The 18,397-nt window shown below is 38.0% G+C and overlaps 2 protein-coding genes across 4 annotated transcripts; both read left to right on the forward strand.

Moving 5' to 3' along the window:
* Positions 1–3,178: 3,178 nt before the first annotated feature.
* On the forward strand, positions 3,179–5,056 carry LOC148295448 (uncharacterized). Its single transcript, XM_088250021.1, has one exon. It carries the CDS (start codon positions 3,194–3,196, stop codon positions 5,054–5,056), a length of 1,863 nt encoding a protein of 620 aa, XP_088106147.1. The 5' UTR covers positions 3,179–3,193.
* A 9,626-nt stretch (positions 5,057–14,682) lies between these two features.
* On the forward strand, positions 14,683–18,137 carry LOC110764801 (putative complex I intermediate-associated protein 30). Of its 3 annotated transcripts, none has more exons than XM_021967828.2 (8): positions 14,683–14,946; positions 15,038–15,108; positions 15,608–15,721; positions 16,002–16,052; positions 16,521–16,612; positions 17,103–17,183; positions 17,328–17,426; positions 17,806–18,137. In XM_021967828.2, the coding sequence occupies exons 2-8, from the start codon at positions 15,057–15,059 to the stop codon at positions 17,992–17,994; spliced, it is 678 nt and encodes a 225-aa protein (XP_021823520.1). In that variant the 5' UTR covers positions 14,683–14,946; positions 15,038–15,056; the 3' UTR covers positions 17,995–18,137. The 3 variants fall into 3 exon arrangements, with proteins under 3 accessions (XP_021823520.1, XP_088106009.1, XP_021823519.1); XM_088249883.1 differs by having other exon boundaries at positions 14,683–14,911; positions 15,036–15,108; XM_021967827.2 differs by lacking the exon at positions 14,683–14,946 and having other exon boundaries at positions 14,953–15,108.
* Positions 18,138–18,397: the final 260 nt, after the last annotated feature.

Raw genomic sequence — 18,397 nt, forward strand, 5'->3', positions numbered from 1 at the left:
ATTCTTTCATTACTCTGCTCCCAAAAATCGATCTTTTAAAAAGGGTCACCCACGACAACCACCTCACTCCAAGAGCCACTTAACATAAGCTCTTGTTTCTGTTTTTTTCTATCTAAGGTACCGTTTGATAACTATTTTAATTTGAATTTTTAGTATTCATTTTTTTTGCTAAAGTATAGATGGAAAATAAGGAGAATGGAAGTAAGAGTGAGAGTAAATATGAGATTGAGAGGAACAATGGGAGGGGAGTAACAAAAGTGAAAACAAAAATTAAAAACAATGAGATTGAGAAAGAGATGAGAGGGGACAAATGGAAGGGAGGAGTAACAAAAGTGAAAACAAAAATTGAAAACTGAAATCTATTTGAAATTGTTTTTCACTTTTGTTGCTCCTCCCTCCCATCATCCCTCTCATCCTCTTTCTCAATCTCTTCCTCACTCTCATTATTTTCTATAAGAGCACAAAAAAATGAAAACTAAAAACTAAATTTGAAATGGTTATAAACATGCCAATTTTTAGTTTTTAATTTCTAATTTTCAGTTTATTTAACATTGATAGTGTTAAATTGGGGTTAAGTCCATGAAAATGTGGGGAGTATTTTTTATCACCACTTTAACCCAAAGTGTACATTCACCATCCTTCTAAAAAATTGACACATGTCCAAGAGATGACCATAGTTAACATTTACTTTTAAATCTTTTCAAAACCAAATAATAAAGTAAAATAATAATTAAATTAAATTAAAAAGTCTCTCCTTCTCTCTCCCTCCTTCCTGACCCACCTCCAAAAACCCTAAGCACCTCCACCTCAAAAGGCAAGGGCAAGGCAAAGGCAAGGCAAGATTTGACACTATTCATGTAAATAGTGTCAACCTTACCTTTTTTTATTCCTCCCCAAATGGCAAGGAGAACAAGGGCAATTACTATTCATTTTAATTTATTTTATATTTTTTATGGGTTATTCGCAGCAATGGTCCCTCAACTATACCCATATTTACAGTTTGGTCACTCAATTCAATTATTAGTTGTAGAGGTCACTCAATTAGGTGTTTTGTTGCACCGTTAGTCCTACCGTCAAGTCTCTCTAACGGTATGGACTAATGGTGCAACACAACACCTAATTGAGTGACCAAAATGTAACTCCGAGTATAATTGAGGAATCATTGCTACAAATAATCTTAATTGAAAAGTCACATTTGTCCATCAATAATCTAAGAGATGCTTGCCACGTCATCATTTTAAATAGAAAAAGTAACAGACTTGACGGTAGGACTAACGATGCAACAAAACACATAATTGAGTGACCTCTGCAACTAATAATTGAATTGAGTGACCAAAGTGTAACTTAGGGTATAGTTGAGGGACCATTGCTGCGAATAACCCTATTTTTTATACTTGAACCATTAATTTTGGCATGAGAAGTGAAAAATAGGACTAGGTATTTATATATATATATATTCTGAAAATTTTGGTTTTTTTATTATTATTTTTTTTATAAAAAAAATTAGTTATTGACGTCAGCAAACCCAAGCAAGAGCCCATGCAAGATTTGCCTTTGGGCCTGCCCAGGCTTGTGGATCCCATCAACTGCCTGGTCTTGCCATTGTGCCCTAGAGCCAAAAGCTGGGCCTAGGCCCCCTCCTGCCCGGGTAAAACAGCTGCGCTGGAGGTGCTCACCAGTCCCCCCATGTAGTAACCCAGCCATTCCCCTGTAACAACCCAGCCACCATTCCCTCCCCCACCTTGTTCACCCTCTATCGCGCCCCTCAGAGGTGGAGCCACAGTGGGGTCAATGGGGTCGCGCGACCTCTTGGACGCCATCAAAATAAGCCTAGAGGTCCCTTGGAGCTGCTAGTGCGACCTATTGGAGCTGCACACCAAGTGGTCGACGAAATGACTGAAAGAAGAAGGGTCTGCAAGCTGAAGAAGAAGGAAGAAGAAGATGCGCGCGACTCTGTTTTTTTTTTTAAACAACCTTGGCAAAATGACGTCGTTTTGGCCCAAGGAATTTTTTTAAATGACCTGGCCAAAACTACGTCGTTTTGGGCCAGGACTGAAATTATAAAATAAAAAAAAGAAAAAAAAAGAGGGCCAGCATCCTTCTCTCCAAAACAGACCCGATTCCTCCTTAAACAAACCCCCAATTTGTTTTGTTTTCTCCTCCAAGGCTCCAACCCTAAGTTCCCAACTCAATCCCCCCTCCCTCAAACCCTCAACTCCATCTCCTCCCTTGCTGCCGCCAATGGGTTGCATCTGTGCTTCCTTCGTCGTCGCCGTGTGGTCGTGCCGCCAGCTACTCTCTTTGTTTTTGCTCAAGCTTATTGTGAAATTTCACAATTCAAGTAAGTTCTAAACCCTATGTTGCAATGTATAATATATTTAATTTAATTGAAACCCAATTCATAGTTATTTTGATTATATTGGTGGTTTGATTATATTGTGAGTTTTTATTTTCATTATTTTGTAATGTAGAATATATTTAATTTAATTGAAATCCAATTCATATTTATTTTGATTATATTGATATTTTGTTTATATTGTGAGTTTTTATTTTCATTATTTTGTATATGTAGAATATATTTAATTTAATTGAAATCCAATTCATAATTATTTTGATTATGTTGATGGTTTGTTTATAGTGTGAGTATTTATTTTGATTATTTTGTATATGTAGAATTATTATGGAACGGTTTTTTAAGAGAAAGTCATCATTGGGTTCGGGTAGTTTGGCTAATGTTGATAGTTCAAATAATGTTGGTAGTTCAAGAACTCCAAGTTCAAGAGAAAGTCAGTTAGATGGTGTTTTGGGTAATCTTCAAGCGGACCCTGGATTAAGAACTCGAATGATAGATTATGATGCTAATATGAGAGATGAGGTCTGAAGATCATATCTACAAAAAGGACCTTGTCAGCCTAGAGGTCATAATTTTCCAATAACTAATATGTCAGGAATAAATCGATGCTTCATTCCCCAATGGTTTGATGAGTTTGATTGGTTGGAGTATAGTATATCTAAAGATGCGGCATTTTGTCTCTATTGCTATCTCTTTAAAACCAATTTTGAACAAGTGGGTAATGAAGCTTTCACTGGAAATGGATTTAAGAATGGGAAGAAAGGGAGAGAAAGATTTAAGATGCATGTTGGACTGGTTGGGAGTGTTCATAATAAAGCTAGAGAAGCTGCTACAAATTTGATGAATCAAAATACACATATTGAGACGGCAGTGAGCAAACACTCCGACCAAGCTCGTAAGGCTTATCGTACATGCTTGATTGCATCAATCAAGTGCACTAACTTTTTATTGCGACAAAGTCTTGCTTTTCGTGGTCATGATGAAAGTGTCACTTCAAGCAATAGGGGAAATTACTTGGAGCTATTGCAATTCCTTGCAGATAATGATGATAAAGTTAGAGAAGTTGTGATGGAAAATGCTCCAAGGAATCTCAAATTACTAGCTCCTTGCATTCAAAAAGATCTTGTGAGTGCATGTGCCCTTGAAACACTTGATTCTATGGATGGTATAAAAGATAGATTCTTTTCAATATTGGTGGATGAAGCACATGATGTGTCGGTGAAAGAGCAAATGGCTATGGTGTTGCGTTATGTGGATGACAAGGGGCATGTAGTTGAAAGATTTGTGGGCATCCAACATGTTACCGACACTACTTCAAGTTCACTAAAGGATGCTATTGACACATTCTTTTCTCACAACGGTTTGAGCCTTTCCAAGCTACGGGGACAAGGTTATGATGGTGCTAGCAATATGAGAGGTGAGTTGAATGGCCTTAAAACAAAAATATTGAGAGAACAACCTTGTGCATATTATGTTCATTGCTTTGCTCATCAACTTCAACTAGCTCTTGTTGCCGTGGCAAAGAAAAATATAGACATTGCCTCTTTTTCTGCAACGGCTAATAGTGTGGTTAATCATGTTGGAGCATCTTGTAAGCAGCGTGATTTACTTAGAGGGCAACTCCAAGAAGAGCTTGTGATAGCATTTGAAAATGATTGTCTTATAACGGGGCGAGGCTTAAATCAAGAAACAAGTCTCAAATGTGCCAGTGACACACGATGGAACTCACACTATGGTACCTTGATTAGCATCATATCTATGTTTTCATCAGTGGTTCATGTGCTTCAAATGGTTATTGATGATAATCTCAATGATAGTGCGGGTGAAGCAAATAAGTTAATGAGAGATATACGCACTTTTGAGTTTGTGTTTCACCTTTTCTTGATGAAAGTCATATTGGGGCTCACAAATGATGTGTCACAAGCATTTCAAAGGAAAGATCAAGAAATTGTGAATGCAATGGCTTTAGTGAAATCATGCAAGGGAAAGCTATATTGGATGAGGAATAATGGGTTCGATGCATTGGTTAATGAAGCATCTTCTTTTTGTGACAAACATCATATTGATGTTCCTAACATGGAAGAGGCATTTATACTTCTAGGGAGGTCAAGGCGTAATGCTCCAATAAAGACAAATCATCATCATTATTGTGTGGAGCTCTTCATTTATGTCATTGATGAGCAAATTATGGAGTTAGAAGATCTCTTTAATGAGGTAAATACCGAGTTTCTTATTTGTTTGGCATGTTTGAGTCCGAAAAATTCATTTGTAGCTTTTGATAAACCAAAGTTACTTCATCTTGCTCAATTTTATCCTCAAGACTTTTCGGATGAGGATTGTTTGGCACTTGAAGATCAACTTGAGATTTATATTCATTATGTGCGTTCCAGTAGTGATTTCACTCAATTGGAAGGGGTTGGTGATCTTGCAAAAAAAATGGTGGAGACAAGGATGCATCAAGTATTCAATTATGTGTATTTGCTCATTACATTGTCTTTAGTTTTACCGGTTGCAACTGCTTCAGTGGAGAGGGCATTTTCTGTCATGAATATTGTTAAGGGTCCACTTCGAAACAAAATGGGAGATCAATGGTTGAGTGATAGCTTGATTGTTTATATTGAGAGAGATATTTTTGCTTGTATTGAAAATAAAGCTATAATGCTACGTTTTCAAAATATGAAACCTCGTCGTGGACAATTATAGCTTGTAATGTTGTTTCCATTATGAATTATGAATGAAATTACTATGATTTCATTTTCAATATTTTTTCCCATTTTTACACTAAGACCCCGTGTGGTAAGATTCCTGGCTCCGCTACTAGCGCCCCTATTTGCCTTGAAGCGCAAAAAGGACCCGAAGACTGATTTACGAGGAAGAAGAGTTGCATAGCTTACAGAAACGAAATTCCCAAGTTGAATTCCAATAACTTTTTTCAAAAGCTTCAAAAATTTTATAGGCCTCCTCTCATTAACAGCCACCAGATCTCAAACCTAGCAGAATCTGACAGAAGCACCAGCGTCCAAGAGATCTTGATTTTAGGGAAATTTGGTTCGGCGAGTTTGTAATCTTCCGGAAAGGTTGATGGGTATTAGTATTCCTGATTAGTTAAATTTTCTGTCAAGAAAAACCAACTGGTAGATTTACTGAGTAGAATGCTCCTAGGAGCGAGAAGCATAACCCAGAAACTGGTAGATTTGCATGTTGGTTTTGGGTCTTCACTATGGCTAATCCCATGTTGAATTTCTTGGATTTACTTCGTGGGTTTTTTGTGATCGATAAAAGCATAGACTCTGCAATGCCCATTAATGGTGCTGAGTCTCACCTTCAACGGAGGAATAACCCAAATGGGTACTTTATCAAGAATGCTTGGAGCAATTGAAAGTGTGGGAACTTTAAATCACCCTAGGTCAAATAATTCCTTCCATTTGGGGATTATTTGACCTAATTGGGAGTTACTCAATTTAATTGGGGGTTACCTAATTAAATTGGGAGTTACCTAATTAAAATTGGGATTGATTTGATTCCTATCCCAATTAGGGATTTGATTTAAATCAAATAAATCAAATCCCTAATTAATCAAATCTCACCTAATCGGGGAGGAATAATTCCTTTCCATCTACGGAATTATTCCTTTGAAACCCTAGCCTCCGAGGCTCCTATAAATACCTAGCTACACACAAGGGTTAAGGTACGTCTAAATTCCTACTGAAACTCTGCAGAAATTATCCTTCACAAACCCTAGCCACCATCTTCTTTCTCTCTCTCTCACACAAGGCTCCGGCCTCCACACACGGCTCCGGCCACCCGGTTTTCCTTGAAACACCCATCCTAACTTAGGCATCGGAGGGCCTTTGGCCAACACCCCCCGGGTGTGGTCATTTTACTTCGATCTGTTTTGCAGGGAGAGAGAGGTACGAAGAAGACGAAGGAATCTTTAAGCAAATATTCTCGTGGGAGGAAATTTGCTCCCACAGAAAGCCTTATGTTTTTTTTTTATTTAAGTAAATTGATTGATGCACAAGATCGGCGGTGGAGTACCAGAGGGATGATGTGCCGGCAGAGATGGGTTTAAAATTTGAGCCTTGATAGATGGAGGGAGTCGGTCGGAGAAGGGGGGGTGGGGAGAGAGGAAAGAGTTTATTTATTTATTTTAAAAGATTTAAAAGCAAAAATTAACTATGCTTATCTATATGGACATATGTTAACTTTCTAGAAGGTAGAGTTAAAGTGGTGAGCAAAAATGCTCTCGAAAATGTGTGAACAAATTAGAAGCGCAATATAGATCCGGACGGTCGCAGAGGAACACACCTCAAAGCTCACACCCAAAACGACACCGTAGCCATTATTTAAAACTCTTTGAAGGATTACAAGTTAGAACGGCTCCACGCCAACTGGGGATTCAACTCGGTGAGACTGAGAACGAACGGTGACTCAATTCGATGATGCAGTCCAACTAGCTTGGTAAGGTCTCTATCCCCAACCACTTCAAACCACAAATTCTAATTCCATACAAATTTAACATAAATGGGTTTTTTTTTATCTGTTTGTTTTTGTTGTTCATGCTTCTGGGTTTATGCTGAATGGGTTTTTCTCAGGCAGCCAACCCAGAAACTGTAGGATGAGGTTGAAGATTCATTGGGTTTATTTATTGGGTAAACTATGTAAATGGGCCGTCGTTAATCTTTTGTTATATTGGCATTGGTTGAAAATATTTTAGCTCATAATAGGGGAATTTAAGTAAAACTTTGTTATGTTGAGCTGCATAGATCAAGATTTTGATGTTGAAGTTGAAATCAATAAGACACTAGACTTCAGTAGAATTATGCAGCTACTTATGTTGGCGAGTAGAGCATATCCTATTCTATTTGGGTTTTATTTATTTTTCCTTTTGTGTAGATATTATGTAATTAGGATTCCACTTATTTCCTAATTAAACCCTACTAGGGTTTGTAACCTGTATTATAAATACCACCTTTTGGAGAATGAAATACATCTGAAAATATTCTACCCATATTATTTGACTTGGCATCAGAGCCGACTTTCTGGTGACCTGTGTGTGTTGTGCCCATACTGTGCGCCCTAATTTCTTTAGGGTTCTTGTGCCTGCGCCTTTGTCGTGTTCCGCTGTGTGCTCTGTCGTGTTCGTGCCTCTATTTCCTGTGCTTTTGCCGTGTTCCGCTGTGTGCATCTGCCTTTACTGTGTTCGTGCCTCTACTGTCTTCGTGCATCTGCCTCTACTGTGTTCGTGCCTCTACTGTCTTCGTACATCTGCCGGATTTGTGTCTGTGCTGTGTTCTGTTGTATACTCTGCGTGATTTGTTGGGTTTCTGCTACAATCATGGGTGATAATTCCATTGTTGGTGCTGCTGCTACTTCTGCGAATTTGCGTGTTTCTGACTCTATTCCAGGTACTGGCTCTAATACTTGGATAATTGACACTGGTGCTTCTGATCATATGACTTATGATGCTAAATTTTTTGATGAGTTGTCTAGTAACACCCGTAACCCATACATAACTAGTGCTAATGGCTTGCCATCTCCAATTATTGGCGAGGGCACCATTTCTCTCACCCCAACTCTGTCCTTGTCTCATGCGTTATTAGTTCCCAATATCCATTGTAACTTGTTATCTGTTGGTCGCTTACTTGATACACTTAATGCTTCTGCTACTTTCTATCCTACCCATTGCTCTTTTCAGGATCTTAGGACTCACGAGATGATTGGGCATGGTAAACGGATAGGGGGGGTTATATTATTTGACGTTGCCTTCTGCACCAGTTCGTGATCGTGTCGTTAATACTGTTCAAAGTTGTAGTGTCAAAGACAAACAACAAATTTGGTTATGGCATCGTCGCTTGGGACACCCGTCATTTGGCTACCTTAAGCGTCTGTTTCCATCTTTATTCCGCTCCTGTGATGAGTCCAGTTTTAAGTGTGAGACATGTATTTTGGCCAAGAGCCATCGCACTGTATTTCCTTTAAGTGACAGTAAAGCTGCAAAGCCTTTTGATTTAGTGCATTCTGATGTGTGGGGTCCGGCTCGCGTTACTTCGAACGGATTTCGTTGGTTCGTCACATTTATTGATGATTGTACCCGACTTACTTGGGTTTTCTTACTGAAAAACAAACATGATGTTGTTTCCATCCTTCCAGAGTTTTGTACTATGGTGTCTACTCAGTTTCATGCTCAGGTCAAAGTATTTCGGACAAACAACGGAGGTGAATATGTGAATAATACTTTAGCGTCTTTCTTCCGTACTCAAGGGATTATTCACCAAACGACAACCCCTTTTACTCCTCAACAAAATGGTGTGTCTGAAAGAAAGAACCGACACTTGCTTGAAGTTGCCCGCTCACTCATGTTGGATATGTCTGTTCCCCATCACCTTTGGGGGCATGCTGTTCTGTCTGCTACCTATTTGATTAATCGTACTCCTAGCCGGGTTCTTGATTTCAAGACTCCGCATGATGTGTTTGGTGACCATATTTCCCCTGTTTCCGTTTCCAAGTTGCCCCCTAAAGTTTTTGGATGTGTTGCTTATGTTCATGTCTACTCTCATCAACGGAGTAAACTTGATCCTTGTGCTCTGCGATGTGTCTTTATTGGTTATTCTTCTACTCAGAAGGGTTATAAGTGTTATCATCCACCTACCCAGAAGGTGCATGTTACTTTGGATGTGACTTTCCATGAAGAAGTGCCTTATTATGTATCTCCCTCCTCTCCAATTCAGGGGGAGAGGGAGAGTGAATTGAAGAGTTTTGGAGTGAAAAATATGGAAGATGTTGGACCTGAAGAAGGAATTTCTGAAGAACATGAAGAAGGATTTTTTGAAGAACAGGAAGCGACCGGTCGCATGGAAGAAGCGACCAGTCGTGAACGAATCTGCCTAGATACGACCGGTCGCATAGAAGTGAACGACCGGTCGCTAACGAATCTGCCTGAAAATGACCGGTCTCTTGCCTCGACGAGCGACGACAATGACGATACGAGTGAAGCGACCGGTCGCCAGGAATGTCACGACCGGTCCCCAGGTGATATTTTGGAATTTTTCGAGCCTCTCTCAGAAGGACATAACAGTGATACTAGCGACTCTCGTACAGATGAAATTGATACAAGACCCCCCTCTGCCCTGCCACTGCCCCAATCAACTCGTGATAATGAGGTACTTTCTAGTGATGTGCCTACTTATTCATTGCCCCCACGCACTACCCGTGGGAAACCTAAAATACAATATTCTCCTGATATACTGTTGCATTCCTAAAAGGACACAAATTAATGTGCAAACAACCAATTAAAAATACCCGCAAGTGCACGAATCTATCGAAGTATAGATTATGTAAGTACGGGGTCGATCCCACGAAAAACTTGTCGGTTTCCTATAAGTTCTAATTCGAGTACAAAGAGAACACTTAATTAACACACCACAAATGCACAAATGAAAGAGGGAAACTAGAAATGAGCAAAGAAGTGTAAAAGAAATGAAACAACACAAGAAAACTAAAGAAAAACACAAACAGCATTTTCTATCACCATTTATCACCTGTGAATAGTATCGTGAACAGTGAAAAATGAACAGTGACGACCGGTCGCATGAACAGTGACGACCGGTCGTTTTTGGCAGAGTCGAAACTCAAATTTGGACGTGATAAGCGACCGGTCGTTAGGTGAAAGCGACCGGTCGTTTTTCACAGAGTCGAAATTCTCTGCTTTTCAGTTTCGACCTCTGTCCAGTGTTTTGCCTATAACTTTTCAACCGTTGGTCCAAAATTCACGTTTTTTATACGGTTGGATTCAGCACAGAAAATGCAAGAACACAACTCGGACCAAAAGTCCAAAACAATTACAGAAACAAATAAAATTCAGTAACAAAGACACATAATGTGTCGAACACACAACTCACACACACATTGGGGGGGGGGGGTTTGATTTGTTTGAAGTGATCTATTTCTATTGCATGAAAGTAAATGGACTTTAAAATTGAATAAGAAAGGCAGAGATGAATTATCAAAGAGTGGAATTAAAATGTAACAAACACTAGGGTTTAAGAATCCACCCTAAACAATTCTACCCAAGTTCATGAATACTCAAGTGATGAACTCTAAACGTGTTGATGAAGATGTTCGCAATCAAGACCATGGGTCGTGGCTCAAGACGCATTGATTCTCTCTAATATACGTAAAGTGCATGGTTCATGCTACAATACTTGTGCCCTCCCCATAACCGAACCTAGGTATGGTTCGTACTTCAATTCAATTACAAGGAGAACCCATTAAGTTCAAAGAGAATATGAACATCACAAGAATCCTAATAGCATGGTGTTTACATTAGGTATTCAAGAAACCAATTCACATGGATGATTCTTACTTCATCCATTTATTGCTTAGGATAACATGAAGATACACATAATCCCAACAATCTCAAGAAGCATGCTTTCAAAGGTGATCAATCAAAGAAGAACATACATCAAGGATAGATTAATTTGGTGAATTGGAATTCATCAACAATATCTAGAAATTCATACACTCAAGCATCAAAACAATAAGGTAATCATGTTTAGGGCTTCAACCTAAGCCCTAGCTATGGAGTTTAGTTCCTCATAATCATTTCAAACACAAATTCGAAATATAACTAGAAAGAGTTTACAGATTTGGAAATGATGAAAGCTTGAAGTCTTCAATGGTGGAAGTCTTCCCCCTTCTTCCTGCGGCTGCACCTCCTTCTCCTTCCTTAGCTTTTAGCTCTCCAATCTGCTCCTCAATTGTGGAATGGTAATGACCTCCTTTCCCACATTCAAGAGCCTCTCCAATATCAGATTGCACTTCCTTTTGCTTCCCTCTCTCCTCCTTTCCAGCTTTACTTTTAGTATTCTAATGCAAAGTCTTTACCCATTGTCTTCTTGTCCCCTTGCAAATGATGAAGCCTTGTCCTCACAAAGATGCCAAATGCTTCAGAAAATATCTCATCTACTAAGGTAAATTCTTGTTACCAAGTGTTATGGTAACAAGAATAATCAAGATGACACAATGGGGGTAAAAGCTGGCCAATTCCGGATTTCCAGAGCTGTGGTAACATGCTGGATTGGTTGGATAGGCAATACTTGTCCAATTGAGCTCAAATTTGGATATGTTGTAGTTAACATCCATTGGAACAAGTCTCATGAAGATCATGACCTCATCCGAGCACCAGAGCATGTTGATCCCAGGCCAAGAAGTTGACCTACGAAAATGAACAAAAACAAAGTTTATAACCAATAATGCACTTTTAGCTCATTTTCATTCCAACCAAGGTAAAATCTAACAAAACACAAAAATGAAGTAAAAAGCTATAAAATGTCAAGAACTAACTCAAAATAGTGGGTGAATAACATGAAAAATCATGTGTAAAAATGAACCGAACATATACATGCCAAGTCCAAATATCCCATTAACCATTATATGTCAACTCATCGTTTATCTAAGTCATATGCATCATATTTGTGTCAATTATCTAGTGTATGTGTGCCAACTAAGTTGCAGGATGCTCTATCTGATCAAAACTGGGTAGATGCAATGCATATTGAGATGGAAGCCTTGAACAAGAATGTTACTTGGGAGTTAGTTCCTTTGCCAAAAGGGAAAAAGGCAGTTGGGTGCAGATGAGTGTTTACTTTGAAGCATAAGGCTGATGGTTCTATTGACCGTTACAAGGCAAGATTGGTAGCAAAATGGTATACTCAGACTTATGGAGTGGATTACACGGAGACTTTCGCTCCAGTAGCCAAGCTCAACACTGTACGCGTACTCTTGTCCTTAGCTGCTAATCATGATTGGCCGCTATTACAATTTGATGTCAAGAATGCATTCCTCCATGGTGACCTCAAAGAAGAAATATACATGGATCCTCCGCCGGGTATCCTTGTAACCTCTAAGGAGGGTATGGTGTGTAAGTTACGGAAATCATTATATGGACTAAAGCAGTCTCCAAGAGCTTGGTTCGGGAGGTTTGCTGCAGCTATGAGGAAGTCTGGGTATGTACAAAGTAACTCGGATCATACTTTGTTTCTGAAACATCGCATAGGTAAATTGACAGCTTTAATAATTTATGTTGATGATATGATTGTAACTGGAGATGATCAGGTGGAAATACAGAGTCTTCAGAAATATCTTGCATCTGAATTTGAGATGAAATCATTAGGTGACTTGAAATACTTTCTTGGGATTGAAGTTGCCAGATCTAAGCATGGTATGTTTTTGTCCCAAAGAAAGTATGTTTTGGATTTGCTTGCAGAAACTGGAATGTTGGATTGTAAACCCATTGATACTCCTAGTGAACAGAATCACAAGTTGGGGTTGTATCCCGATCAAGTTCCAACTGATAAAGAACGTTATCAACGACTTGTGGGGAAGTTGATTTATTTGGCTCATACTCGTCCAGATATTGCGTATGCTGTAAATATAGTGAGTCAGTTTATGCACTCTCCTAGTGTAGATCATATGGGGGCTGTGACTCGTATTTTAAGGTATCTGAAAGTAACTCCTGGCAAGGGGTTAATTTTCTCCAAGTATGGCCATACAAATGTAGAAGGGTATACAGATGCTGATTGGGCAGGTTCAGCCACCGATAGGCGTTCGACATCTGGGTATTTTATGTTTGTGGGTGGCAATCTTGTTACGTGGAGGAGCAAGAAACAAAAGGTGGTGTCTAGATCTAGTGCTGAGGCCGAGTATCGGGGAATGGCCCATGGTGTATCTGAGTTACTATGGTTGAGAAGATTGTTGAAAGACCTTGGTTTTGGGCCTAATAAACCCATGGAGTTATATTGTGACAATACGGCTGCGATTGCAATTGCTCATAATCCTGTACAACATGACCGTACAAAGCATGTGGAGGTTGATCGAAATTTCATTAAGGAAAAGTTGGATGCAGAGATTGTGTCCTTCCCTTTCATCCGTTCAGAGTATCAGTTAGCTAATGTTCTTACGAAAGCTGTTTCTACAAGTATCTTTCTCAACTCGCTTGACAAGTTGGGCATGCGTGACGTCTTTGCTCCAACTTGAGGGGGAGTGTTGGCGAGTAGAGCATATCCTATTCTATTTGGGTTTTACTTATTTTTCCTTTTGTGTAGATATTATGTAATTAGGATTCCACTTATTTCCTAATTAAACCCTACTAGGGTTTGTAACTTGTATTATAAATACCTCCTTTCGGAGAATGAAATACATCTGAAAATATTCTACCCATATTATTTGACTACTTAATGTTACTAAGCAAGCATTTCTTAGATGAAATGAAGGGCTTCGTCTTATGTGTGGTAGTGCAAGTTTTAGGCTCCTTTGGGAAATTATTGTTACTAATGGGTTTTGGATTTGGACTATACTCAAGTGTTAAGGCCATGCCATCCCATCATTTTAGCCAAACAAATCACTTTACAAATCCCATCATTTTGAAGTTGTTTCGTACCTCAAAGTACTTCATCCAAACACACTTTTTATGTTGGAAAACAAAGGGATATTTAATCTGCAATGAAACTTCAAACCAATGTTTTCAAAGGCGAGGCGTATAGGCGAGGCGTTTTTAGTAGTGCTACATGAGGCGTAAGCCTTGAAGCATTGAGGCGTAAGCCTTTTGAACATTAATTTATTTTAGTAAGAAAAATTTATGAATAATACAATACAATTAAATTGTACAACTAATTCTTATTGAACCATAACAATCTTTTAAATATAATTAAATATAAGTACTAAATGTGCATCTCAAGTATTTTTCCCCCTCTATTTCTTTTGCATACTTCCACGCAGGATCTTTTCGATTCATAGCTATAAAACAATTAATATTTCTAAGATACAAGTATGATGCATATACGTCAAATTTTTACTATATCATATAAACGAATAAGATAACTAATATATTTTTTAAAAATTGAAAAAAAATAATACGGAACTTCAAATTACAGTTGCGAAGAATTAGAGAGAAAAATAAATGACTTACTTGCAGTCGAAAAATGAAGAGAATTCTTGAAATTGATGGAGATTATCTAGTAAGAGTAGAAATTAGGGTTGTACTATATATATATATATGTGTGTGTGTTAATATATTAATTTAGGGGGGGAAAAAAAAAAGTTAAGTAGAAAAGCTACAGTCGGCTGGAGATAGAAAAGGCAAGAAGATATTAATTTTCTTGCTTTAAGTTTATTACAAATTAAGGGAAGTAAAAAAAAAAACAGAAACTTGCGTGTTTTCTTTTTTTCAAAACACTCCAAGTGAAACGACGTCGTTTCACTTTAAGTTTTTTTTTTAACACTTCAATCGAAACGACGTCGTTTCATTACAATTGACCTAAAAAAAAAACCACGCGAGTCGTCTTCCTCGCAGAGAGGCAGCCAATTTGCAGACTCCCAAAATTTCTTCCAGTTCTGAGTGTCCAGATTTGCTGCCGCCTTGCTCCGCCTCGCTGCGCCTTGCTCCGCCTCGCTGCGCCTTGAAACGCCTCCTCACGCCTTCCCAGCGCTAAACGTGCAACTCGCGAAACAAACGACGCCTTGAGGCGATTTGCTGCCGCCTCGCTCCGACGCGCGCGAATCATTCCTTTGAAAACACTGCTTCAAACACACTGGTGAAGAGTGTTTCCTCTCCCATTAGAGACAGTTTCTATTTTGGTACATGCTAAAATGTCTAAAGCATTTGGCTTTTTTTTGTTAATGTAGGAACCCTGAGAAAAGAGAAATGTCCAGGTTTCGAGGACTGTTGCAAGCTTCCTTAAATGCAACCAAGAAAGGTACTATTGCCATCTGTTCCTTTGTTTTCCATCTTTTTCCATGACACAGTAGAGAATCTCATGCATATAAAATGTGTGTAACTGCCTTACATTCTATATGACTTGTCCCTATTTTTACTTTTATTTTGTCCAGCAGAGTCAAATTTGTTTGATTAGTTGTGATACTTTCATATATTTCTAGAATTTTGAAGAATATATAAGAATTCACTTACTATGTCCGAATATATTCAAGATCATGGTTAATGCCTTATGGTACATTAACACTTTAGCACCAAAAGTTTATGATGGTCAAACATTTTTTTATTTGTGTTCTTCCAGTTTTATAGGATTTTGAAGTCTACTTCTTGATTTCGTATCAGTAAGTAAGCACAGATGTTTCGCTTTTTCCACATTAATAGATGAAGTTATGCAACTTGTGATACACAAAGTTATCAATATTGAAACAATTTTGTTGTATTAACATTATCCTGGTTTCTTTTATATCGAATGTCAATTTTAGCACTTACATGGAATGTTGAAGACTTGGTGCCTCCAACTGAGAGATATATTTTCAATTTCAATTCGAAGGATGAGCTCAAGAAGTGGCATCTATATTCTGATTCTGAATATGGAGGTATGGAAGTACATAATTTTGATGTCTCCTTTTGTGAATACATCAGAAAAAACTAAAAGAAGTTAGGAGTTATTCTCTAGTTTATTAGTTCATGTGAGTGCAGTTTTAATCTACAATGGAGTTTTTCCGTGCATGCAACATTGCTCTGTATCAGTTGATGGGAATTTGAACTTTCTTTTCTGAATTTGTTTCACTATTTTTTTTTTCCTCACTTTCATTTTAGATGTGCAGTAAATTGCTATGATTGTAATATACCTTTCAACACCTATTTCTTTTGCAGGGTTGTCCTCGGCATCTTTAGAGATCCCAGATACTGGAAATGGACCCAATGGTAATGGACAACACTGACCTTTAAATGGAAACATGTCAAATAGATTCTATAGTTACTGGTTTAATTTATCTTTGCTCTAAACACAACTTTCATGGATAAAAGGTTAATCAGGGTCTTCCAAGAAATGAAGGGAAAGAAACTGCAATTAGAAAATTTTATTTCAAATATATGCTTGCTTGTAATAAAAGTTACATTTTCATGTTCTGATACTAAATAAAGTGAAATGGAGAACTACTGCTTAGGTGATAAGGCAGGTTAATGCCTTGGTGTGAAAGTTGTAGGATACTGTCTGTACTTTGAATGTAAGATTCAGATAAGATTAATCACTATTCTAACTTACGAAATTGCAAAGTTTGTGAATCCACATTATACTACTAGCTCACCTGCTCTCATTAGTTCTTTACTGTTACCAATAGTTTATTTATTACACACTTACATTCTGAAACCATTCTCACTATAAATTTTTAGGAATTTTCTCGGGTAACCTTTCGTTGGATTTCATTGAGGGTTCAAAATTGAAGATAAACAGGAGTGGCTTTTGTGGAATGCGTTCCAAAAAGGTAAGCGGTGAACAGTGTTCCAACATTTTAGGGATGTAGTTGAAATGTCAGAAATGAAGACAGAAAAGTTTTCTTAATGATATTTGAATATTTTATTACTATTCTGTATCGTCTTAAGATTGCCGCCTTATTGGTTTTAAGTTATTAGCTCATTCACAGTAATTGTTATTCTTGTTGTTTGTTGATTTCAATTTCATGTGTGAATGTGTGTTACTCCAGTTTTTCTTGTTCATGAAAAACACAAGTTATTGATTCTATATTCCTGAAGATGAGAGAAGATCTGTTTTCCAATTTTCGGACACCAAATGGACATTATTGTTACTCATGTTTGTTATGACCACAATGCAAATTTTAGATTTATGCTTCAAAATCAACACAAAATGATGGAATGATTTAGTTACAGCATATAAGTACCCACTTAAATATTGTTAGCCCACCAAAGACAGGGTTTAGTTGGCATCATTTCGATATTTATTTGTTTCTTCTGCAGTTTGACGGCTTCATTGATTTGGACCCATATGATACCATAGCACTGAAAGTTAGAGGAGATGGAAGATGCTACATATCTACGGTGAGTATTTTTGTCTTTGATCAATATGTGAGAGGAGTTGGAATGTAAGGCTTGTACATCCATACTTCTTTGTTTGTCATGTTCTAATTGATGAGGTTCTTGCTGTTTGTCATGTTCTAATTGATGAGGTTCTTGCATATGCAGATCTATACAGAAAATTGGGTAAATTCACCTGGGCAAGAAGAAGATAATTCGTGGCAAGCTTTTGTTTTTGTACCCAAAGACAACTGGTACATTGCAAAGGCAAGTTATACTTACCTCAACCTTTGTTGCTTAGAAACATGATATGATGAACCTGGCTCTCATAGGGAGGCAAGAATTTCATGTTTCTTGGGTTGTGTTTGAGATCCCAAGAAACATGAAATTTAATTTAATGGAATTTCTTTGGGTATGCCAACTGATAACCCTCATGATGGTTTGAGTCTGTGACGTCATTTTTCTGGAGCTCATAACTGAATGCGTCATCTTTTTCTTTTATCCTATCTTGGGTCAACATCTGATATGATAGCACCAGGACGCTCTGAAAACACTGAACTATTGCATTTGTTGGTGCAGTCATAACTTTAAATAATTGATGTATACAAATCAATTTCCTTTCTGCTAATTTTGTATGGTCTTTCAGATTCCTCTTGCCCGGTATCTACCAACATGGAGAGGAAATGTTATAGATGCAGAAATGGAAATGAATCCTTCTCGCGTTGTTGGTATGTCTCTATCAGTCAATGCAGAAGGTGGTCTCCCAGGTGCTAGAGTTGGACCGGGTGATTTCAAGCTTGAAATTGATTGGATCAAGGCTTTAAGAACACAGTGAACCCTGTAAAATATTTTGGAGAATGAAATTCAGTTGTATTCAAGTTTTGTTTTATGGTGGTAAAAAGCATTGGAAGGCTTGACAATTCACAGAAAATGAATGCTCCTGCTGCTTTCCTGCTAATACAATTGATAATTTTGCTCCGTCTGTGGGTTACATTGATTGCAAATATGAGCTTTTGCAATAATAGTTGGCCTCCATTATCTGGAAGGTCTTGTATATGATACTGAGAACATTTTGCAGTGAAGAATTTGAGCAAAAGGAAAAAAAAAAAAAGTTCCTAAAATAGGATCGCTAAAATTTGTTCCATTTCCATTCCACCGGAATGGCTGTTTCCGGCACTCCTCCAAGAGCTTGAGGGGGAAAAAATAGTTGGAACCAAAAAATACTGAAAGAGGCTTTT

Source organism: Prunus avium, chromosome 3, assembly GCF_965620075.1.
Source record: "Prunus avium chromosome 3, drPruAviu1.hap1.1, whole genome shotgun sequence".
Classification (NCBI taxonomy): Eukaryota; Viridiplantae; Streptophyta; class Magnoliopsida; order Rosales; family Rosaceae; genus Prunus; species Prunus avium.